This window comes from Heterodontus francisci, chromosome 41, assembly GCF_036365525.1.
Source record: "Heterodontus francisci isolate sHetFra1 chromosome 41, sHetFra1.hap1, whole genome shotgun sequence".
NCBI classification, from domain to species: domain Eukaryota; kingdom Metazoa; phylum Chordata; class Chondrichthyes; order Heterodontiformes; family Heterodontidae; genus Heterodontus; species Heterodontus francisci.
Genome location: NC_090411.1, coordinates 33,973,256 through 33,999,525, shown reverse-complemented (window position 1 = coordinate 33,999,525; position 26,270 = coordinate 33,973,256). Strand labels below are relative to the sequence as shown.

At 45.3% G+C, this 26,270-nt stretch overlaps 1 protein-coding gene across 1 annotated transcript in view; it reads right to left on the bottom strand.

Moving 5' to 3' along the window:
- cacna1ia (calcium voltage-gated channel subunit alpha1 Ia) overlaps window positions 1–26,270 on the bottom strand; it is a 235,991-nt gene that overhangs the window by 154,597 nt on the left and 55,124 nt on the right. The window contains exon 8 of the mRNA XM_068020062.1: window positions 22,634–23,004. Within this exon, the coding sequence (XP_067876163.1) occupies window positions 22,634–23,004 (371 nt within the window). The remainder of the gene's footprint in view (window positions 1–22,633; window positions 23,005–26,270) is intronic.

The following is a 26,270-nucleotide window of genomic DNA, read 5'->3' as shown; positions in this document are numbered from 1 at the left end:
AAATCCACATGTGATATGTGGGAGGCTTTTAAAGAGAGGTTGATTAGCGTGCAGGAGAGACATGTTCCTGTGAAAATGAGGGATAGAAATGGCAAGATTAGGGAACCATGGATGACAGGTGAAATTGTGAGACTAGCTAAGAGGAAAAAGGAAGCATACATAAGGTCTAGGTGGCTGAAGAAAGACGAAACTTTGAAAGAATATCGGGAATGTAGGACCAATCTGAAACGAGGAATTAAGAGGGCTAAAAGGGGTCATGAAATATCTTTAGCAAACAGGGTTAAGGAAAATCCCAAAGCCTTTTATTCATATATAAGGAGCAAGAGGGTAACTAGAGAAAGGATTGGCCCACTCAAGGACAAAGGAGGAAAGTTATGCGTGGAGTCAGAGAAAATGGGTGAGATTCTAAACGAGTACTTTGCATCGGTATTCACCGAGGAGAGGGACATGAAGGATGTTGAAGTTAGGAACAGATGTTTGATTACTCTAGGTCAAGTCGGCATAAGGAGGGAGGAAGTGTTGGGTATTCTAAAAGGCATTAAGGTGGACAAGTCCCCAGGTCCGGATGGGATCTATCCCAGGTTACTGTGGGAAGTGAGAGAGGAAATAGCTGGGGCCTTAACAGATATCTTTGCAGCATCCTTAAACACGGGTGAGATCCCGGAGGACTGGAGAATTGCTAATGTTGTCCCCTTGTTTAAGAAGGGTAGCAGGGATAATCCAGGTAATTATAGACCGGTGAGCCTGACGTCAGTGGTAGGGAAGGTGCTGGAGAAGATACTGAGGGATAGGATCTATTCCCATTTGGAAGAAAATGGGCTTATCAGTGATAGGCAACATGGTTTTGTGCAGGGAAGGTCATGTCTTACCAACTTAATAGAATTCTTTGAGGAAGTGACAAAGTTTATTGATGAGGGAAGGGCTGTAGATGTCATATACATGGACTTCAGTAAGGCGTTTGATAAGGTTCCCCATGGTAGGTTGATGGAGAAAGTGACGGCGCATGGGGTCCAGGGTGTACTAGCTAAATGGATAAAGAACTGGCTGGGCAACAGGAGACAGAGAGTAGCAGTGGAAGGGAGTTTCTCAAAATGGAGACGTGTGACCAGTGGTGTTCCACAGGGATCCGTGCTGGGACCACTGTTGTTTGTGATATACATAAATGATTTGGAGGAAAGTATAGGTGGTCTGATTAGCAGGTTTGCAGACGACACTAAGATTGGTGGAGTAGCAGATAGTGAAGGGGACTGTCAGAGAATACAGCAGAATATAGATAGACTGGAGAGTTGGGCAGAGAAATGGCAGATGGAGTTCAATCAGGGCAAATGCGAGGTGATGCATTTTGGAAGATCCAATTCAAGAGTGAACTATACAGTAAATGGAAAAGTCCTGGGGAAAATTGATGTACAGAGAGATTTGGGTGTTCAGGTCCATTGTTCCCTGAAGGTGGCAATGCAGGTCAATAGAGTGGTCAAGAAGGCATACGGCATGCTTTCTTTCATCGGACGGGGTATTGAGTACAAGAGTTGGCAGGTCATGTTACAGTTGTATAGGACTTTGGTTCGGCCACATTTGGAATACTGCGTGCAGTTCTGGTCGCCACATTACCAAAAGGATGTGGATGCTTTGGAGAGGGTGCAGAGGAGGTTCACCAGGATGTTGCCTGGTATGGAGGGCGCTAGCTATGAAGAGAGGTTGAGTAGATTAGGATTATTTTCATTAGAAAGATGGAGGTTGAGGGGGGACCCGATTGAGGTGTACAAAATCATGAGAGGTATAGACAGGTTGGATAGCAAGAAGCTTTTTCCCAGAGTGGGGGATTCAATTACTAGGGGTCACCAGTTCAAAGTGAAAGGGGAAAAGTTTAGGGGGGATATGCGTGGAAAGTTCTTTACGCAGAGGGTGGTGGGTGCGTGGAACGCGCTGCCAGCGGAGGTGGTAGACGCGGGCACGATAGCGTCTTTTAAGATGTATCTAGACAGATACATGAAAGGGCAGGAAGTAAAGAGATACAGACCCTTAGAAAATAGGCGTCATGTTTAGATAGAGGATCTGGATCGGCGCAGGCTTGGAGGGCCGAAGGGCCTGTTCCTGTGCTGTAATTTTCTTTGTTCTTTGTCTTTATGCTGCCAGACCTGCTGAGTGGTTCCACCATTTCTTGTTTTTATTTCAGATTTCCAGCATCCGCAGTATTTTGCTTTTATTTTGGGAGACTTTTATTTTGATTTATGATGTGAGAAGGTGGTGGCGAGCCCCTTCTTAACTCCACTGAGTGACTTGTTAGACCATATCAGATGGTAGTTAGGAGTCAACATTGTTGTGGGTCTGGAGTCACATATTAGTCCAGATCGGGTAAGAATGGCAGATCTCCCTTCCTAAAGGACATTAGTGAACCAGATGGGTTTTGATGACAATCTGGTAGTTTCATGGTTGCCATTACTGATACCAGCTTTTTAAATTCTAGATTTATTTAATTAGCTGCATTTAAATTCCCCAGCTGCTGTGCTTGGATTTCAATTTATGTCTCTTGATCATTAGATTACTAGTCCACTTCCACAACCACTAACTTACTGTCACCTCGTTGTAGTTAGTGTGGGCTGGGGACATGTGTGAGCCCCTTTCTCAAACTCTGTAGGATATGTGAGGTTTTCTAGATATTCTTCCTTCACTGCAATTTTCCAATCTCCTTATCCATCACTATCTATCCCCACCCTCCTCGATTTTAGGGCAATTGCTTCTTTGAGGTTTCCTCTCAATCCCAAACTCTTAATAAGCTTGTATCCACATTATATTCAAATTAATACTCACTGCACCATCTCCTACTGGCATTCTGTCAGCAGCTCAAGACTGTGGAACTCCTCCCTCTTTCTCCCAAGATCTATCTAATCTAATTGAATTAACCTGTCTCCTCTCAGACTTTTTCAAACCTTGATGTATAATTAGATTTGGCCAATTACCGAGATATCGCAATCTTTAAAAATGAGCTGTACTCTCCAAAACGAGCTGTACTCTCTGCTATTAGTGGGATCTTGCTGGGTGTACTCTAGCTGTTGTGTTTACCTACGTTCTATCAGTGCCTGCAGTTTAAAAGCACTTTGTTAGTTGTAAAGCGTTTTGAGATGTCCTGAGGTGGTGATAAGTGAACTATCTAAATGAAAGATCTTTCTTTCTTACTGAGCTGAATGTGAGTCCGTGCCCAAAGCAATATGACTACAAACCCATTTCAGAACAAAGGAACAACAGACTATTCAATAACTCAATTAGATCATGACTGATCTGCACCTCAACTCCATTTACACTCCTTTTTTCCATATTCCTCAATACTCTCAACTAATAAAAATCCATTGATCTCAGTCTTAAAGGCTCCAATTGACCCCCAGCCTACTGGAGGGAATTCCACCCTTTGTGTGTAAAATTGCTTCTCGATTCCCCCCCTGAATGTCCTGGCTCTAACTTTAGTATTACGCCCCTTTGTTCTCGTCTCTCTGCATCTGTCCTACTGAATCCTTTCAACATTTTAAACACCTCAATCAGATCACACCCTCTATCTCCTACACTCAAGGGAATACAAGCCAAGTTTATGAAACCCGACCTCGTATTTTAACCCTCTGAAGCCTGGTATCATTCTGGCGTTTGGGGTCTTTCTGTCACAGTTGCCAAAGGTTTCGATCAATAGTAAAAGCACAGATTGTTAGCTCACAGCAAGGAGGCAAGAAAAACAAAAGACTTAATTATGAAGCAGCACATCCAAAAAAAGGAGCAACTTACTGTGAACCAGAGCAAGAACCTTATGCCAGGCAAGTGTCACTTTAAGACAGTCCCTTAATTGCACATCTGTTAATATTTAGTTCTGAATGACAACTCATTATAAATAGTATCAACCACAGTTGGAGGTAAAGCTTTAATCCCCATAGTAATGAACACAGATGATAAAAATATTCCGTATTCCTGTCACAAATTTCAAAATGTATTTATTAAAAGGGCCAGCAGATGCTGACAGTCTTTCACGCAGATTCCGGGATTTATTTTTGTGTGTGTGTGTGTGTTTTTGTTATTCAAATGTAATTATGTATGCTAATAAGCTCCTTCTCCAACTGAAAATTAGTTTATTATTAAAAACCTCCTTGTCAACAGGACAATGCTCCCTCCTCAGTAGCAAACCCCCCTCCCCCCACCCCTCCAGTGCAGCTGGGATACTCACAAAATATACCACCATTCAAGAGTAAATTATCCATAGCTCCAGATCAGATTCCACTCTCCTGAAAAGCTCATCAAATTCTCATAAAATGCTGATTAACTGAACAATAAATGTTGGCTGGTTCATGTTGGATGAGTAATTGCCAGCACAAATTGCAACAAGTCCTCTGATACCTGTTTGGCTCTTCCTTCGACTCCCTCCGAGACGACTAGCCCTCTCTAAGTTTAATTATTTTGACCGAGTGCGAGTAGAGCCATAGAGTTGCACAGCACAGAAACAGGCCCTTCGGCCCATCGCAATGTTGAAATGTACAGGAAAATCTGACATAAAAAAGCAGCACGTGCTGGAACGACACAGCAGGTGGTCCAACACCCAACACAGAAAAGGTAGATTAACGTCTCTGGGCCCTTAACTTTGGGATTCCCGCCCTAAACCTCTCCGTCCTCTCTCTTCCTTGAAGACACTCTCTAAAACCCAGATCTTTGATCCAAACCTGTCCTATTACCTCCTTATGACTCAGTTTCAAATTTTCTCTGAAAATGCTCCTGCAAAGCACTTTGGGATATTTCTACTACATTAAAGGTGCTGTATAGAACCATAGAAAAATTATGGCACAGAAAGAGGCCATTCAGCCCATCGTGTCTGTGCCGGCCGAAAAAAATAGCCGCCAATCTAATCCCACCTTCCAGCACCTGGTCCGTAGCCTTGCAGGTTACAGCACTTCGGGTGCAGGTCCAGGTACCTTTTAAATGAGTTGAGGGTTTCTGCCTCCACCACCAATCCACGTAGTGAATTCCAGACACCCGCTACCCTCTGGGTGAAAAAGTTTTTTCTCATGTCCCCTCTAATCCTTCTACCAATCACCTTGAATCTGTGCCCCCTGGTAATTGACCTCTCCACTGGGGGAAACAGGTCCTTCCTGTCTACTCTATCTATGCTCCTCATAATTTTGTACACCTCAATTAAATCACCCCTCAGCCTCCTCTGTTCTAAGGAAAACAACCTTAGCTAGCACCACAGCCTCACAGCTCCAGCGACCCAGGTTTGGTTCTGGGTACTGCCTGTGCGGAGTTTGCAAGTTCTCCCTGTGACCGCGTGGGATTCCTCCGGGCGCTCTGGTTTCCTCCCATATGCCAAAGACTTGTGGGTTGGTAGGTAAATTGGCCATTGTAAATTGCCCCTAGTGTAGGTAGGTGGTAGGAGAATTGTGGGGAGGTGAGAGGGAAAAATGGGATTAAGGTAGGACTAGTATAAATGGGTGGTTGATTGTTGGCGCGGACTCGGTGGGCCGAAGGGCCTGTTTCGGTGCTGTATGACTCTATGACTCTATCCAATCTTTCTCATAGCTGCAACTTTCAAGCCCTGGCAACATTCTTGTAAATCTCCTCTGTACTCTCTCCAGAGCAATTATGTCCTTCCTATAAATTGGTGACCAGAACTGTACTCAATACTCTGTATAAATGTAAATTGTTGCAGAGTGTTTGCTCGAGCTTCAAGTGCACCCTGTTAAATTATCGTTACTCTTTACAAGTGCCGATGCTACCATCTATTTCAAGCATTTTCTGGACTTCTTCGGGGATGTTAGTGCTTGGGAATTGGGGAAGTTTCCATTTGCCACCTTATGATTAGCATCAAGCAGTCCCATGTCCGGTACAACACGGGTAAACACAGACTACTCTTCCCTAAATAATGTAAGAGGCGAGAGCTCCCTATTACAGTATCATGCCATTTTCCCACCTCCCTCACTGACTTTCCTTGTCCTCTAATAGTGAGATTGCTAATTGATTTCAAAATTAGGGCAGTTTTTATGCTGTTTACCAATTCTTGTGTTAATGTGGCATTTTTCCATTTTACACACCAGCTCTCCTGTGACCTCAGTAAGTGAGAATGCAAATTTATTGCCAATTAGTTTAGTTCTGCATATTCACATCCATGAGGAACTGGATTAATACCCATCAAATTTATTTCACCCTCACAGCCAGCAGACAGATGAGGTTCCTGTACCATCTGTCTCAGCTGCATCTGAACCTGGGTGTCAGAGACGACAAGTCAGTGTTTAGCGCATTTAATTGGAATTAACCCTTTCATCACATACAAAACTGACCCATCACTAATTTGGGGGGATCCCAATTCAAAGAAGAGCAGGGGGGATTTCTCCTGGTGTCCTGGCCAATATTTATCTGGAAACAGATGATCTGGTCATTATTACATTACTGTTTGTGGGATCTTGCTGTGCACACATTGACTGCGTCGTTTCCAACATTGTAACAGTGACTACACGTCAAAAAAATACTTCATGAGCTGTTAAGTTCTTTAGGGACATCCTGAAGTTGTGAAAGTTACTGTATAAATTGTAAAGTTCCTTCTTTCTTTTCATAAAGTGGAATAGTTACACACGGACACTGGGAAACAGGCTTGTGAATCTTCTGTGACCCTATCGCACAAGCACAGATTACAGAGGGCTTGAAAATAAGTGCTTTGAAGATATTCCACTGTTTTATTTTCAGGAGGGCACCTCTGTATTCCTCTGTTGTCCTGTATTTAAGGTGTGTTTTACATCAATTAGCTTTAGTTCACCAAAGTGAAAAGCTGCAGGAAATTTAAATCAGTGCAAGGGAGGTGAGGAGGGCTTTTTGTCTTTCACTCTCTCTCTGGAGTAGACAATGACAGCCTTCTCATGGTTCACCCTGTTACATGATCTTCGATCATACTAATGTCATCCCAAAGGACACAGGACTGGTTGTTAAATCAACCGCTCGGTGAGAGTGGAGAATCAAGCAAATCAAATGGTCCTCATCAGGGCCAAAGAAAACTCCCTGCAGGTCCAACCGTCTGACTATGCCAACCTAACATCAAAGGCATCCCTCGCTCAAAATGCCAACATCAACAGTTACTCAAGGAACACAGCGTTGAATCCTGGCTCTTGAAGAAACACATATTGAACACATCTACCAGTTAGTTCAACGCAAGAGGACATATTACAGGTTTTGACCTAATCACTTGCAACAACCATGATAAATGTGGCATGCTATGTCAAACAAGGCATTGAAGATTGCACCAAACACAAGCATATGCAACTCAAACTGGAGTTTTCACTTCAGCAATACATATAGGAGAGCTAACAATCTCCAATGTCTACAAATCACTACCTGTACAGTGACCTGACTCACCACTCCCTTCCAGACAACATCCATCCATTTTGGAGACTTTAATAGCCACAATACAATGTAGGACTATGAAGACATCAACTATAATAGAGAAGCAATTTCATTAGATAATACATTTCTCCCTTTTGGTACTGAGATTTAGGTACATTCTGTTTGTCAAGGTGGCATAGAGACTAAAACCCAGACCTATGTTTCCACTCTCCAGATAGCAAAGGAAATTCACTCATCGGCTTCAGATCCATTCCTGACGACTTCCGCAACAGTCAACCCAGGCCCTCAATTATCAGTGTTGGCTTTGAAATCTCTGTCATCACAACAGCACCAGATCCACAATGGCATTTCAGAAAAGCTGACTGGGAAACCTTCCAAAAGTCAACTGACACCAACATCAGGTGGATCTCAGCAACTACCCAGTGCCTTCAACAGATTTATAGGAAATATTAAAACTGCTCCCAAAACTCAGTGAACCTTGGGGGTTCAGAAAGACATATATTCCTTGTGGCATGGAAGGAAGTGAGGCTCTTATCCAGGAATGCTCACGGAACAAGAATCCAGCCACAGCCACTACAATGTTGGAATTCTTGAAGTCAGCGAGACTTGAATGATAGAAGAGCCTTGAGGGGGAGACTAACCACTCACTCCAGCAGGAAAGCATGGGTCCTGTTTGGTGGGGCAAACCCTGCCTATAAACACAGAGTGGATGCTATAGCATCCCACCTGGTACAAACATTAAAGGTGGACAAAGAATTTCAATGTCAGGTGACGCAGTAGCTTTTGAAAAAACTTGATGGCGCCACCAAGATTGTCAACTTTACCTGAAGCAGGGGAAAAATGCAGCGACCACCCAATCTCCTTACTCTGCACCTGTTACAAAGTGCTGGAGAGGCTACCTCTCTATAGACTAGGCCCCTATCATCAAGCCAAACATCTCTAAGGAGCAGACTGACTTCTGAGGTGGCCCTTACTGCTGTGAACATGTGGCAGCAGTAACAATGCACATATAAGTAGGCTTCCACTGCCAACTCAAGATGGCTCTGACACTTGTGGATCTGACAATATGGAAGTATGGACTGCTTTTCAAGCTTTCTGCCATTTTACCTTGCAGAACAATGATCCATTGTCTTCACTCCATGCTTCGCAACCAATGCTTCTGTCTGTACACTGGCATTCAGAAAAACAGATATAAGACTCTGAATAACAGACTCCCACATGCTTCTGCCCTGGCATGCCCCTTGTTATTCAACATTTACACTAGTGACCTGCCCGAAACAGAGTCCCATGAGTTCGTACATGCTGATGACATTGCCTTGGCCATGCAAAACAAGAATCTGTCAGTCACTGAGGATTGAGTCCAATTTTCACCAATGACAACTTCAGCCAAGCCTGCAAAAGACCATCACTTCGACATTCACCTCAACACCCATTAAACAAGCTGAGCCCTGAAAGTCTCCTCTTGTGGTGTAGAATTAAACCATGGCAAAACCCCTCCTACTTAGGAGTCACATTTGATCACACCCTGTAGACAGGGCCCTGAGATGAAGCTAAAGACCAGGGTCAACCTGATTCAGAAACCTGCCAGATCCACATTGGGAACAGTAGCTCAAACACTCTATGGAATCACTTGCCCTGGTGTACTCTACAGCGGAGTAATGTTCTCCTGCATGGCTATCAGTCCACATCAAATCCATTAATGTCCAGCTGAACTCTACGATGAGATTAATCACCGGTATGCTTTTATTGACACCAACACCCTGGCAGCTTGTGCTTGCACACATTGCACTGCCACATTTATAGTGCAAACATGGAGTCTTCAGAGAATACAACAGCCACATCAGCAAAGATATGCCAATCCAGACCGACTTTGCCAACCTCCCACCAACCCGTCTCAAATCTAGAAACCCATTTGGACCGTCACCGAGGTCCTTCAGCAATCTCCCCCGAGCCTTGATGACTGATGGTGTAATGTTTGGAAGAACTCCAACATTCCAACTGAATTCCTTATCGAGGACCCCATAGCATGACCTGAAGGATTAAACTTCTCACAAACAGTGGACAACCAGCAATCATCTCAGAATCGGTTATGATAGATGCTCCCACTTTCTCCATAGATGGAGATTAAAGCATCTCCATCAAGCGACTGCAGCTCCTAATGAGACCATGGAGAAATCATCAAACACTGCCCTTGGAGGACACTTGCAGGCACTTTGGCCTGGATATCTGACATACATATTCATCTTTGATTTGATTTGTCTTTTGCTAATACCGCACGAAAGAAGAGTCTCTCTTTCCCACCACACCACACCCCCCCCACCCCCCCATTAAGACTGACTGATTGAAAAACTGCCGTGAGGCACGGATCTAAAGGGGCTGATTTAGAATCATTGTAAATGAGCTGAAGTGAGATGAAGGAGCCAACAGATTCCACTCATTAGATTTGCAGGCTCCTGAGGTGTCACATAACAGCTCCACAGTTGCCTAGAGCTTCCTCATGTTGCCCGACAACAAGAGGGAGATAGTCTGAAATATGCCAGACTCAGCGAGCTAAAAAAAATTCAGCATTAACTTGTACATCAGTGTACCTCTCACGTTTATCATTTACTTTCTTGAATATCTGATGTGAAATGTAGTGCTACACGGGGCACCGAAGAGGGAGCATGAATTCAACAAAGAGTGAGTGATGCCAAGCTCAGCAGCACTCTCACTCTGAGTCAGAAGGTCATGGGCCCAAGTTCCCACTCCAGAGACTCCAGCACATAATCTAAGCCGACATTCCCAGTGCATGATGGAAGGTGTCGTCGACAGTGCTATCAAGTGGCACTTGCACAGCCATAACCTGTCCAGTGACGCTCAGTTTGTGTTTTGTCAGGGCCACTCATCTCCTGACCTCATTACAGCCTTGGTCCAAACATGGACAGAAGAGTTGAACACCAGAGGTGAGGTGGAGAGTGACTGCCCTTGATATCAAAGCAGCATTTGACTGAGTATGGCATCAAGGAGCCCTAGCAAAACTGAAGTCAATGGGAATCAGGGGGAAAACCCTTCGCTGGTTGGAGTCATACCTAACGCAAAGGAAGATGGTTGTGGCTATTGGAGGTCAATCATCTCAGCTGCAGGATATCTCTGCAGGAGTTCCTCAGGGTAGTATCCTAGGCCCAACCATCTTCAGCTGTTTCATCAGTGACCTTCCCCCTATCATAAGGTCAGAGTGGGGATGTTCGCTGATGATTGCACAATGTTCAGCAATATTCACGACTCTTCAGATACCGAAGCAGTCCGTGTAGAAATGCAGCAAGAGCTGGACATTATCCATGTTTGGGCTGATAAGTGGCAAGTAACATTCGCGCCACACGTGCCAGGCAATGACAATCTCAAACAAGAGAGAATCTAACCATCTGCCCTTGACATTCAACGGCATTATGATCGTTGAATCCTTCACCATCAACATCCTGGGGGTTGCCATTGACCAGAAACTGAAATGAAGCAGCCTTATAAATACCATGGCTACAAGAGCAGGTCAGAGGCGGGAAGTTCTGCGGCGAGTAACTCACCTCCCAACTCCCCAAAGCCTGTCCACCATCTACAAGGCATAAGTCAAGAGTGTGGTGGAATACTGTCCACTTGATTGGATGGGTGCAGCTCCAACAACACTCAAGAAGCTCGACACCATCCAGCACAAAGCAGCCCGCTTGATTGGCACCCCATCCACCACCTTCAACATTCACTTCCTCCACCACTGACGCACAGTGGCAGCAGTGTGTACCATATATAAGATGCACTACAGCAATTCACCAAGGCTCCTTCGACAGCACCTTCCAAACCCGCGACCTCTACCACCTAGAATGACAAGGGCAGCAGATGCATGGGAACATCACCACCTGCAAGTTCCCCTCCAAGCCACACACCATCCTGACTTGGAACTATATCACCGTTCCTTCACTGTCACTGGGTCAAAATCCTGGAACTCCCTTCCTAACAGCACTGTGGGTGTACCTACCCCACATGGACTGCAGTGGTTCAAGAAGGCAGCTCACCACCATCTTCTCAAGGGCAATTAGGGATGGGCAATAAATGCTGGCCTAACCAGCGATGCCCATAATCCCATGAGCGAATAAAAAAAAGTACTGAGGGAATGCTGCACTGTCAGAGATGCCGTCTTTCAGATGAGACATTAAATCGAGGCCGCATGTGCCCTATCAGGTGGACGTAGTAGATCCACCATTTCCAGGGTGAGCAGGGAATTCTTCTTGGCGTCCTGGCCAATATTTATCCCTCTACCAAAAGCTAAAATAGATTTATCTGGTTGTTATTACATTGCTACTTGTGGGATCTTGCTGTTCACATACTGGCTGCCAGGTTTCCTACATTACATTACGACTACACTTCAAAAGTACTTCATTGATTGTAAAGCATTTTTGAACATCCTGAGGTGCTGAAAGGCGCTAGAGAAATGCAGATTCTTTCAATCTTTTCCCCTCGTTCAAAAGACTGTGGGTTGGAGAAGGAAGGGGATGGAGGGTGATGAGGAGTTCCACAGCTTTTAAAGGTCCCGGGAAAGGAGAACAGGATAAAAGATTGAACAGAGAGCTGAGAAGCCAAGTGTTGGGGAGGGAGACGTGGAGTGAAAGGAAATAAGTTAAGCTTCAGGACAGGGTGGAATTGCCAACTCTGCTTGGGCATATTCCTGGAGATTTCATCACACAATCTCCCGCCTCCAACTCCCTCACCCAGTCAAACAGCCCGTTTATTCCTCCATCCAATATATTTTACAACTAATAAACCAAAGTGCTGAAAGAAAATAAGAAAAAAAATTATTATTTGGCCCCTGTGCATTTTCCCCCAGGTGCTGCTCTTTAATTCCTCGGGACTCCAGGGCGATCCTAGATGGGCGGTGAATTCCGATTGGAGGATGTCTGACTCAATGAGCTGGACTTGGAGCTGGTGCCATCACGTTAGCATTTGCATACGCATAAGTGACACAGGAAAAGATGTTTAAAACAGCTCAAATATGGAGTGTATGATGTCGAATATATCATTTGCTTCTCTCAGATGCTTCTAACACCCACTTGCTCTCACTCTATTAAGCACTGGGTACACCAAGCTTGTCACAAACTCTGGAGAAGGGCAGTCACAAAACATGGAGTGGAGTGGAGTATCATTCCATTCCCACACATATCATTCAGCTTGCACTTAAAGAAATAAATTGCGAATTCCTTGCGACAAAAAACCTATTAGTTTGACCAAGCTTTTGGTCACCTGTCCTAATATCTCCCTATGTGGCTTGGAGCCAAATTTTGTTTGACAATTGCTCTTGTCAAGTGCCTTGGGATGTTTTACTATATCAAAGGTGCTATCTAAATGCAAGCTGCTGTTGTCTGGGTATAGTACCATCTCGGCATCTTACCTTATTGTCTGAATTTCCAGTTTGGCACAAGCTGGGTTCTCTCCAATACTCATCCCCTAACCAACATCATTAAAAACACCACATCTGGTCAATATCATGTTGTTGCTTGTGGAACCTTGCTGTGCGCAAGCTGACTGCCAATGTAGGTCAGCGAGCACAGCGGGTGATGGCTGAATGGGATTTGATGCGAGTTAAGACACGGGCAGCCGAGTTTTAGTTGAGCTCAAGATTACGGAAAGTGTAAGGTGGGAGGTCGGCCAGGAGAGCGTTGGAATACCTAATGTAGAGGTAACAAAGATATGGATGAGCGTTCCAACAGTAGATGAGGCAGGGGCTGAGACACAGCTGAACTGTACCAGACGAGTGCCATCTAACTTCTTGAGTTGGTCCCTCCCCTGGAGACATGTCGGACGGATGAGGAAAGATTCTGTTTGAGATAATTAAACAACACTTATTACAGAGGTGACTCATGTCACTGGTGCAATAATGAACATAAGAAATAGGAGCTGGAGGAGGCCATTCGTCCCCTCGAGCCTGTTCTGCCATTCAATAAGATCCTGACTGATCTTCTACCTCAACCCCACTCTTCTGCCTATCTCTTGATTTTCCTTAGTCTCCAAAAATCTGTCAATCTCCGTCTTGAATATATTGAATGACTGAGCATCCACAGCCCTCCAGGATAGGGAATGCTAAAGATTCACAACTTTCTGAATGAAGACATTTGTTCCCATTTTGGTCTTAAATCACCCACCCCTTATCCTGATTCTGTGTTCTAGACGCTTCAACCAGGGGAATTAACCTGTCAGCATCGACCCTGTCAAGCCCCCTTAAGAATTTTATATTTTCAATGAGATCACCTCTCATTTTTCTAAGGTCTGGGAAAGATAGACCCATATATTTGTGACTTACACATCACCATGATAGACTGACACGCCAATTTCACTCAGTGAAGCTGCATTAACAAGCAGTGATTCTTCGTTTTTAGAATTTACATGCAATAAAAGATGAATCTAAATATATCATGCACTAGTGAACTGATGCTGCTAATAGGAATAACAAACCATTTACAGTACATACTGTGCTGCTTAACAGTTAGAATATGCCCAATTCTGGGTATTTTGCATAAACACTTTTTTTTTCAGTTGGATAAGATTTAAGGAGAATGTGAGCCCTGATTTTAACTCAGGGTGGGGGCTGAGGCAGGGAAGTCAAAACTATCCAGATAGCAGCAGCGTGAGTCCCAGGAGATTTCAACTCCCGTCTATGTCTCGTCGGCCCAATCAGTCTCTTGGCCAATCCCAGTGGGAAGGGGGAGGGGGGTCGGGGGGGCGGGGGCCGGGCATGGGAGCTGCGATGTCGGAGAGCAGGAGGCCACTATCAGGGACTTGAAGGAACAGTCAACAACAACAACTTGTGATTATGTAGTGCCTTTAAAGTACCAAACATCCCAAGCTACTTCACAGAGGCCTAACCAAAACGAAACCAAAGAAGGACAGATTAGGAGGGTTGACCAAATATTTGGTGACAGAGGAGGGTCTTAACGGAGGAAAGGCAAGTGGAGAGGTTTAGGAAAAGAATTTCAGGACTCAGGATCATGGCGGTTGAAGGTATGGCTGCCAATGGTGAGGTGAAGGTAAGGAGTGATGTGCAAGAGGCCAGGGTGGAACAGAGAGTATGAGAGAGGGGGAGTTTTACAGCTGGAGGAGTTTAAACAGACAGAGAGGGGCTAAGCCCGGGCCACGTCTACTGATGGTAAATAGAACAGTTATAATTATAATTGTGTTTGATGAGTTGTTAAGCACTGGCATCATCCTGTAGAAGTTGCCAGTTGTCGATTTTCTTTCTGCCTCTTTTTTTTTGACGGGTGTTACGGTGAGGGAGGTCAGTGTCAGAAACATTGTCAGACACCGTCCCAGTCAGGTACAGAGCAGCTCTTCTTGGCATTTCTTTGCGGACGAAGATTTTGGGAAGGTTGTAGTCATCAGTTGCAGGCCCGCTGGTGGTTAGTCAGGCCTATCCGTGACCACAGTTTGTACAAGTGAAGGTGTAGTCTCTGCTGGAAGCAATTGGATCTATCCTTCTCCTCCTTTTCTCTTTCATGCTGGTTCTTCGCTTAGTCTCAAAGGTGTCTGTAGCCCTCCTGATGTAGCATCTCCAGGCATCACAATCTATGGCCCACGCTTCCCACTGGCGATGGTCGATGTGGAACACAGAGAGGGACTTCTTCAGGGAGTCCTTGAAACGTTTGCATGGGGCCCCCCTGTTCCTTTAACTAGGGGTCTGATCTCCGTACAACATGATCTTGGGCAGACGTCTGCCGTCCATCCGGCAACGTGAGCAGCCCAACGCAGTTGGCTTTGCAGGAGGATGGCCTCGATGCTGGTGATGTTGACTGTTTCCGGGACTTCAATGTTTGTGATGCGATCCTGCCAGCGGGTCTTGAGGACGCTGCAGAGGCAGAGCTGATGGAAGTGCTCTAGAAGGCGTACATGACAGCGGTATAGGACCCATGACTCGGTGCCATACAGAAGGGTGGTGAGGACTATGGCTTTGTACACTTTGAGTTTGGTCTGTGCTCTGAGGCTGTGGTTGCTCCACACACATTTGTAGAGTCTGCCGAATGTACTGTTTGCTATTGAAAGCCTATTGTCCACTTTCTTGTCTATGGTGGCATCAAACGAGATGACACTCCCCAAATAGATAAATTGCTTGATGGCATTCAGCTCGGTTCCCTCGATGACAGACCAGCTAACAGCAGGTTAAAGCCCCTCTACATTCGAACAACAACTTGAATTAAATAGCATCATTAACGTGGTAAAACGGCTCAAGAGGCTGCCCAGGAGTGATTACCAAACAATATTTGACACCACGTGACACAGAGATAGGTAGGAAAGTAACTTGTGAAGAGGACATAAGGAGGCTACAAAGGGATATAGATCGGTTATGTGAGTGGGTAAAGGCCTGGCAAATGGAGTATAATGGGAGAAAGTGGGAAATTGTCCACTTTGGCAGGAAGAATAAAAAAGAAGCATATTATCTCAATGGTGAGAGATTGCAGAGCTCTGAGATGCAGAGGGATCTGGGTGTCCTAGTGCAAGAATCACAAAAGGTTAGCATGCAGATACAGCATGTAATTACGAAAGTTAATAGTATGTAATCGTTTATCGCGAGGGGAATTGAATACAAAAGTAGGGAGGTTATGCTTCAGCTATACAGGGCATTGGTGAGACCACATCTGGAGTACTGTGTACAGTACTGGTCTCCTTATTTATGGAAGGATGTAAATGCATTGGAGGCAGTACAGAGAAGGTTTACTAGACTAATACCTGGAATGGGCGGGCTATCTTATGAGGAAAGATTGGACAGGCTAGGCTTGTATCCGCTGGAATTTAGAAGAGTAAGAGGTGACTTGATTGAAACATATAAGATCCTGAGGGGTCTTGACAGGGTGGATGTGGAAAGGATGTTTCCTCTTGTGGGAGAATCTAGAACTAGGGGTCACTGTTTAAAAATAAGGGGTCGCCCATTTAAGACAGAGATGAGGAGAAATTTCTTCCCTCAGAGGGTCGTGAGTCTTTGGAATTCTCTTCCTCAAAAGACAGTGGAAGCAGAGTCATTGAATATTTTTAAGGCAGAGGTAGATAGATTCTTATCAAAGTGGGTGGAAGGTTATTGGGAGTAGGTGGAAATGTGGAGTAAGCAGTTCAACCATGAACTTATTGATTGGCAGAGTAGGCTTGAAGGGCCGGGTGGCCTACTCCTGCTCCTAATTTGTCTGTTCGTATATCAGGTCAGGTCAGGACTAAAAGCTTGGTCAGACAGTTAGGTTTTAAGTAGCGTCTTCAAGGAGGAGAGACAGGAGGAGAGATTTAGGGAGGGAATTCCAAGAATGTACCTGCCCTCAGCAGATCGTCCCTAACTTTGCTACTATGGTATTATATCCATTTTCCACACAAGGCAGCCAGGTAGAGTCACAGTGCAGAGGTCTGAATGAAGTTGCCAATTAGAGCTAAATTAGGGGCTGCTTTGCACTGTAGGCCTCAGCCTACAAGGAAATAGATTGAGGCAATCCAAACTCATTGAACCTTTAAAGCCAATAGACGGAAGACATTTTAAATCAATCGCATTCATCTGGATTTAGCATTAGGGCCCAGGGGTGAAAGACTGTGTGTATCCCATTGTTCCACCCACTTCTCTCCCCTCACAAGTGTTAAATTTATTCCTTTTCCTCAATTCATCGTCCCCCAGGTTTCAGTGGCTGGCCAGAACTGCAGCTAGATTCCTTCACATTTCTAATGATTTCGGACAGGAACTGTGGACCTAGAACATCACTGAATAACTCCCTCTCCGATCTACAGTCAATTCTGATTGGCACTGCCAAGGTAGTCAACTCACTGCCAGGCATTTATGGGTGAGCGTTGCCAACTCTCGTTGGATATATTCTTAGGGGTTTCATTGCGTGACCTCCCGCCTCCAAATCTCCTACTGCCCGGTCAAACAGTCCTTCTGTTTACATCGTCAACATTTCAATAACTGATAAATGCAAAATGTTCAAAGAAAATTATAAAAAAATACACTTAGAATTCTTTTAATGCCACCTGTAATCCTCCTCAGTTTGTTCCCAGCAGTGTCCAGTAGATTAATTGCAACCTCATTGTGGGGGTGAGCCTCAAGTCTTACCCCTCTATAGCTGAAGGCTTGACCCATCAATGTCACAAAACTGTCACAATTGCTGATCTGTGTAGCTGGGCAGAGTGTCGAGACAAGAGAGGTTAAGCACATTCTAGGAAAAAATAAAATAAGCTTCCATTTCTTTGTTCCTTTTCACTGACCGATTGAGTGCGTACAGCCTAGAGTGAGTAAGGAAATAAAGAAAACGAGAATAACTGCTCCTTAAATGTCAAAGTCCTGAGTGACCTTTTGAAATTGCAAATCTAAAGATAAGCAGTTCGATCACTCATTAACTGTTTCAGTACTCTATCAACTGTGAACGAATCTACAGATCCACTGTCACCAATCTCTTCCCAATAAGAGATATGTTACCATGTCCCAGTTACAGTCACTCCACCCTCCCCCCCAGTTACAGCCTACGTTCACCTTCCAATCACCCACCTTCGCTCCTGCCTCAGCTCAACTACTGCTGAAACTCTCATCTGTCTTTTTGTTACTTCCAGACTTGACTATTCCAATGTTCTCCTGGCCAGCGTCCCACCTCAAACCCTCTGTAAAGGTGAGCTCATCCAAAACTCTGCTATTGTATCCTAACGTGCACCAAGTCACATCATCCCTGAGCTTGCTGACCTACATTGGCTCCCACTCTGAGAACACCTCAGTTTTAAAATTCTCATCCTTGTGTTCAAATCCCTCCCTGGTCTCACCCCTCCCCCCCTCTGCTACCATTTCCTACAGTACAAACAGTGACTACACTTCAAAGGTACTTCATTGGCTGTAAAGCGCTTTGAGACGTGCTGAGGTTGTGAAAGGCACTATAGAAATGCAAGTCTTTCTTTCTTTCACCCTCCTCGAGCCCTACAATCCTCCAAGATCTCTGCGCTGCCACAATTCCGGCCTCTTGTCCATCCCCGATTCCCATCGCTCCACCATTGGCGGCCGTGCCTTCAGCTGCCTGGGTCCTAAGCTCTGGAATTCCCTCCCTAAACCTCTCCATCCTCCTTTATCATGCCAGTAAAACCTACCTGTCCTAATATCTCCAGATGCGGAATGCTGTTTGATATCACTGCTGTGAAGCACCTTGGGATGTTTCTACCACATTAAGGGTGCTATATAAATGCAAGCTGTTGTTGTTACAGGCCATTTTTGATTATAGATAGTTACACAAATCTGCTCAGATTGTAATCAGCAGCGTTGGTGCTGATTGCCAGCCGATCCTTAATGCAGCCATGTCATTATTGCTCTATCTCAGTTTAATACAGGCTCCAACCTACTCAAAATAAATGAAGCAGCATCTCCATTAAAATAGCAGGCCCTGGAATTTGAATCAAAGAGCTAAGGGTTTATTGATTTGGGCCAACAGTAATCCCCGGCTTCTTTCCCATTTAGTTGGTCTCCATTTACACTCAGCCTTTTCTCAATCGGGCAAAATAATCGATTCCTGACTCTTCCTCACAGTTCAGTATGGCAATTGGATATAACTGAAGCGAGCAGGATGAAAGGTTTAATCCCTCTGTTGAGGACATGCACACGACTGGTTATAAGCCATAGCAGAGAGATCAAAGTGTTAATCCCCAGGCGAAGAGGATCTCTCTTTCCCCCATTGTCAGTGATCGGAGGCACAAATTGCTACTTCTGTAAGTTTTAATACAAAGCTGAGCTCTGCACCTAGCTCAGAAACTCACTGAGCCTGGGCCTTAGTTAATATTACCGCAAACTCTATGGGAAATGTGTCGGAAAAAGAAGAGCTTAGTATTTGCGTCCACCAGTTCTAGAGTTCCCAATCTTGGCTTAGCTCCTGGAGGGGGTGAGGAAGTAGTGCAGAGTGATGATGGCGGGGAATTGGGAGATCAGATGGAAAATTCCTAGGATGTGTGTGCTCGGGAGGAAGGAGGATAAAATTACATAGAATTCCATTGAATTTACAGTACCTAAACAGGCCATTCCACCCAACAGGTCCCTGCTGTTGTTTATATTCCAATCGAGCCTCCTCCTACCCTAATATAAAAGCAAAATACTGCGGATGCTGGAAATCTGAAATAAAAACAAGAAATGCTGGAAATACTCAGCAGGTCTGGCAGCGTCTGTGGAGAGAGAAGCAGAGTTAACGTTTCAGGTCAACGACCCTTCTTCGGAACAAGGGTCACTGACCTGAAACGTTAACTCTGCTTCTCTCTCCACAGATGCTGCCAGATCCGCTGAGTATTTCCAGCGTTTCTTGTTTTTACTCCTCCCACCCTACTTCATCTCACCCTATCAGCACATCCCTCTATCCCTTTCTCCCTCAGGTGTTTATCCAGCTTCCCATTAAATGCATCTATACTATTCACCTCAACAACTGCCTGTGGTATCGAATATCACATTCTCACCACTCTCTGGGTAAAGAAGTTTCTCCTCAATTCCCTTTTGGATTTATTAGTGACTATCTTATACTATGACCACTAGTTTTGGTCAATTTGGCTAGGGGCAGGGATTCCAGAAGTGGTAACCATGAGGCCCTGGCATTAACTCCAGCAGAACCTGAGGGAAACACCGAGTTTCCTGAATTCTAAATTGCAACCCCCACCCCCGCCATACACTCCTTCCCTGCCTGTCTGCAAATATGAAGGCCTATATCCTTGAGTTAAACATCGAACAGTTTCTGACGAATCAGCTTATGTGCGCATGTCCTGGCCACATCAATGTGTGCAAAGACATAGAGGAGACCTGATAGAGATCTTTTAAAGGATGAACAGGTTGGACTGGGAAGCTGTGGAGAGAATGTTTCCACTTGTGGGAGAATCGAAAACTAGGAGCCATAAATGCAAGGATATTACTGATAAATCCAATCGGGAAATAAGAAGAAGTTACTTTGCTCAGAGAGTGGTGAGAATTTGGAACTCACTACCACAGGAAGTGGTTAGGTGTTTTCAAAAAGAAACTAGATGAGTACATGAGAGAAAAGGGAATAGAAAGAATTGCTGAAAGGCTAAGATTTTTTTTTTTAGTTTTTTTTATGGGGATGTGGGCGTCGCGGGCCAGGTCAGCATTTATTGCCCATCCCTTAATAGCCCATGAGAAGGTGGTGGCGAGCTGCCTTCTTGAACCGCTGTAGTCCATGTGAGGTAGGTACACCCACAGTGCTGTTAGGAAGGGAGTTCCAGGATTTTGACCCAGCGACAGTGAAGGAACCGCGATATAGTTCCAAGTCAGGATGGTGTGTGACTTGGAGGGGAACTTGCAGGTGGTGGTGTTCCCTTATGTCTGCTGCCTTGTCCTTCTAGGTGGTAGAGGTGGTGAGGTAGATGGAATCGGAGGAGACTTGTGTGGAGAATAAACAAAACCAAATGACCTGCTTCTGCAGTATATATTCTATGTAATTCTATGTAAAATTGCCTTGAAGATCTGCAAAACATAGACTTTCCTGGTAGCCAGTCTATGGGAGTCCTGGTTTACTTTGCTCGAGAACCTACAGGAGTTAGAACAGACATTGCACAATATACACCCTTCCAGTGCCTGGTACCGTGGAGCAGCGAGACATAGGCCTGCCCTCCTACATCAGTGGGTTCCTGATCTCGGCTGCACTGGTGTCGGGATAGCCTCAACAACAACTGATAGCGAGGGAGCAAACCTAATCACATGTGCTTCATAATCGACAACTGAGAGTGAACACAGAATATTTTGAGGAGCAAAGGAAAGGCAATAGACTCAAACGGTCCTTTCTGTCTCCAGAGATACATCCAATCGCCTCTTGCCCCCATGCATTTTGATGACATTTCTTGGTAACTTAAATGATGACAAGCACCCTTTGGGTGAAAACAGTTCTATCTGACTTCACCTTTAACCCCTTCTAGTTCCAATGACAAAGGCCTGGGAGTAGATTACCCCTCCAGCAGCTTGGTTGCAATGGTCACACAAGGTGATTAGTGACAACAAATAAAAAAACAAGCAACAGTGAGCTGGTCCCCAAATAAATACATTTCTATGGAAACTTTGCTGCACTCCAAATTTCCTCCCAATTCAAAGATTGTGCTCTATCCACGAGAGGAGAGGAAGTCAGTGACAGAACTATTGGACATGATGTTCCTATCACTAGGGTGTCTGGCACTGCATGAGTCACAGGTGAACAAGCTAAATTATATCTGCCTGACTCATGAGCAGAATAGTGAGCATATCAATACTGTTTAAAGGAGCCACAACCTCCAAAGGTGATTGCTGGCAATGATATGAAATTACTAACCGGTAACTTCTCTGGGATTCATTTGAACTGCATTAGCATCATGCCTTAATGCAAAGGAACAAAGCACTTCAGAAAATGCACTGTTTATAAAGGTTTCTCGACAAACAGAAGTTACCAGTCGTAGCTCAGTGGGTAGCACTCTCATGTCCACCTCTGAAGATTGGTGGGTTCAAGCCCCACTCCAGAGGCGTGAGCACATGATCGAGGTCAACACTCCCAGTGCAGTGCTGAGGGAGTGCTGCATTGTCTGAGGTGCTGCCTTTTGGATGAGATGTTAAACTGAGGCCCATACTGCCCTCTCAAGTGACCATGACTTCAAAGTAGAGCAGGGCAGTTCTCTGCAGTGTCCTGACCAATATTTATCCCTCATTCAATGCTACTAAAAAAACAAATGAGCTGGTCATTATCACATTGCTGTTTGTGGGAGCTTGCTGTGCAGAAATTGACTGCTGTGTTTCCTACATTGCAACAGTGACCACACTTCAAATAAAGTATTTCAACGGTTGTAAAGTACTTTGGAATGTCCTCAGGTTGTGAAAGGCACTATATAAATGCAAGTTCTTTCTATCTTTCCTTCTAAAGTAAACATATAGCCATACAGAGAGGAACTCCATCTCCCTGTAACATTGTGGGTACAATCTCTTCCAAGATTGACAAGACCCTGAGTTCATCCTGTTTCCTGATTCTAATGGCAAAAGCATGGATTGAAAAGGTCGTCACGTTAAAAACTCTGGTCTCCAGATACCACACATAAATTAGCACCAAAACGTGCCTGAACTTCAGAATTGCCTTTATTTCCCTCAGAGAGCATATCTGAGAAGAGACGTCTCCTCAGGTGTTGTACCTACCTCTTCCACCTGCAGCTCATTTGCACTGATCTCGCTGACAGTAACAGCTGGCTGGGTTTGGTAGCTTCAGTAAATCATTTCAATTTTAATTAAACAGCAGCCGAGTGAGAAGTGTTATTAAAGTTGTACCTGCTCGTGGTGCTCGATCCCCATGCTAATAGTGTTGATTAGTATTGCTATCATGATCCCCCGGTTGAAATATTTGCTCTCCACGATGCTCGTCAGCTTGCAACGCACTTCAGTCCACAACTCAATACACCAGCTTTTCTCCCCTTTCTTCCTTCCTCTCTCCTTCACTTCCAACTCTGCCTCTTTATCCGGTTCCACCTCACGAACCTCTCCAGCCTCAGCGTCTGCCAGATCCGAGGCTTTGGCTCCTGGGGTCAGTTCAACGCTGTTGCATTCTGGGCAGTGGCTAGGGTCAGAGGTCAAGGTGAGCGCAATAGGCTGGACGATGGCATGTGGGGTGTACTCCAGATTCTCTGTCACGCGGTGGTGCCCTGAAAAGAAAGAGACAGCAGCTGTGAAGAAGGGGAATCAATGCACAGTGAAGAATATCTTTGCGATAATTCATGTTAAGGCCAAGTTGACCCGAGGTCTCGCTTGGCTGATGGACCCAAATCAAAAACAACTTTATTATTTCTTATTCTCTTTTCCTTCAAAAAGAAAAGAACTTGCATTTCTATAGTGCCTTTCATGACCTCAGAACATTCCAAAGCGCTTTACAGCCAATGAAATATTTTACGAGCATACAAATTAGGAGCAGGAATAGGCCACTCTGCCCCTCGAGCCTGCTCCGCCATTCAATAAGTTCATGGCTGAACTGATTACTCCACATTTCCACCAACCCCGATAACCTTCCACCCCCTTGCTTATCAAGAATCTATCTACCTTTGCCTTATCTCTGCTTCCACCGCCTTTTGAGGAAGAGAATTCCAAAGACTCACGATCCTCTGAGAGAAAATAATTCTCCTCATCTCTGTCTTAAATGGGTGACTCTTTATTTTTAAACAGTGACCCCTAGTTCTAGATTCTCCCACAAGGGGAAACATCCTTTCCACATCCACCCTGTCAAGACCCCTCAGGATCTTATATGTTTCAACCAAGTCACCTCTTACTCTTCGAAACTCCAGTGGATACAAGCCTAGCCTGTCCAATCTTTCCTCGTAAGACAACCCACCCATTCCAGGTATTAGTCTAGTAAACCTTCTCTGTACTGCCTCCAACGCATTTACATCCTTCCTTAAATAAGGAGACCAGTACTGTACACAGTACTCCAGATGTGGTCTCACCAATGCCCTGTATAGCTGAAGCATAACCTCCCTACTTTTGTATTCAATTCCCCTCGCGATTTTTTGATTAGTGGAGTCACTGTTGTAAAGAAGGAAACATCCAATTTGCACACAGCAAGGTTCCATAAACAACAGTGATCTGTTGCTATGATGTCGGTTGAGGGATAAATAATGACGAGGACAATGGGGAGAACTCCCCTGCTCTTCTTTGAAATAGTGCCATGGGATCTTTTATGTACACCTGAGAGGGTGGACAGGAGCTCAGTTTTGCAAACCAGTTGTATTAACGACAATCTGACAACTTTATGGTCACTCTAACTGATAGAAACTTTTTTCAGTCAGTCCAGTAACATAACCACTACACTATTGTAGCCATAAAAGATGTTATATTGAGGAAGGGTGTTTATACTGCACCTTAGATTGTTATGTAGGTAACCTTGGCGGGTTTCCTTCCTTTTTGGGAAGGAAATCTGCTGTCCTTATCCAGTCTGGGTCTACACGTGACTCAGTCCCACACCACCGTGACTGACTTTTAACTGCCCTCTGAAGTGGCCCACTCAGTTGCATCAAACCTCTCAGTTTACTGGGAAAACTGCAGCAGTTTTTCAAGGCAACTAGGAATGGGAAATAAAGACCAGCCTTGCCAGCGATGCCCACATCCCAAGAACGAATTTAAAAAATCAATAGAGGAGGTTAAGGGGTGACCACAATAAAGTACAAAAGGCATTGATAAAGTAAATGCAGGTCAACACTTCTAAATAACCCAGGGTTGGGTGAGATGCAAATGGAGGCAAATTTAAAATCTAGGTGGACTCTCAGTCGTCAAAGGGAGAGAGAGTTGCTTGGCATGATCTCTCAGTCAGGGACGTGGAGGAAATTACCCTGGGGCTCACAATACAACTGGATGAAATGGAAGTTGAGGTAACTTGACTTCTCAACAGTGACAGCACCTCAAAGGTCATGTGAAGTGCTTTGCAGTGTGTCTGATGGATGTGGTGAAGCACTCTGTATAAAAATACAGTAGGTGTACATCCAATCTTTTGTCTCGTAACTTTTGCAGATACCCGTTAGTTTTGGTGGCAGTAAACTGAGGAAATTCACCTACTCCGTTCCTATGTACCTGTAACTCTTCAGAATCATAGAATCACACAGCACAGAGCAAGGCCATTCGGCCCATTGTGCCTGTGCCAGCTCTTTGAAAGAGCTGAACAATTAGTCCCACTCAACCCTGCTCTTTCTCCACAGCCCTGCAAATTTTTACTTTTTCAAGTATTTATACAATTCTCTTTTGAAAGTTACTATTGAATCTGCTTCCACCGCCCTTTCAGGCAGCAAGTTCCAGATCAGGATAACTTGTGTAAAAAAATTCTCCGCTCTCTCTCTCTCTCTCTCATTGCCGCGCTCTCTCTGTGCCGCTCTCTCTCTCTGTGCTGCTCTCTCTCTCTCTGTGCCGCTCTCTCTCTCTCTCTCTGTGCTGCTCTCCCTCTCTCTCTCTCTCTGTGCCACTCTCTCTCTCTCTGTGCCGCTCTCTCTCTCCCTGTGCTGCTCTCTCTCTCTCTCTGTGCCGCTCTCTCTCTCTCTCTGTGCCGCTCTCTCTCTCTCTCTCTCTCTGTGCCGCTCTCTCTCTCTCTCTGTGCCTCTCTCTCTCTCTCTCTCTGTGCCGTGCTCTCTCTCTCTGTGTCACTCTCTCTCTCTCTGTGCCGCTCCCTCTCTCTCTGTGCCGCTCCCTCTCTCTCTCTGTGCCGCTCTCTCTCTCTCTCTGTGCCGCTCTCTCTCTCTCTCTGTGCCGCTCTCTCTCTCTGTGCCGCGCTCTCTCTGTCTGTGTCACTCTCTCTCTCTCTCTCTGTGCCGCTCCCTCTCTCTCTCTGTGCCGCTCCCTCTCTCTCTCTCTGCCGCTCTCTCTCTCTCTCTCTGTGCCGCGCTCTCTCTGTCTGTGTCACTCTCTCTCTCTCTCTCTGTGCCGCTCCCTCTCTCTCTCTGTGCCGCTCCCTCTCTCTCTCTGTGCCGCTCCCTCTCTCTCTCTGTGCCGCTCTCTCTCTCTCTGTGCCGCTCTCTCTCTCTCTGTGCCGCTCTCTCTCTCCCTCTCTCTCTCTCTCTGTGCCACTCTCTCTCTCTCTCTGCCGCTCTCTCTCTCTCTCTCTGTGCCGCGCTCTCTCTGTCTCTCTCTCTGTGCCGCTCTCTCTCTCTCTCTCTCTCTGTGCCGCGCTCTCTCTCTCTCTCTCTGTGCCGCTCTCTCTCTCCCACTCTCTCTCTCTCTGTGCCGCTCTCTCTCTCTCTCTGTGCCGCTCTCTCTCTCTCTCTGTGCTGCTCTCTCTCTCTCTGTGCCGCTCTCTCTCTCTCTCTGTGCCGTGCTCTCTCTCTCTCTGTCACTCTCTCTCTCTCTCTCTCTGTGCCGCTCTCTCTCTCTCTCTCTCTCTCTCTGTGCCGTGCTCTCTCTCTCTCTGTCACTCTCTCTCTCTCTTTCTGTGCCGCTC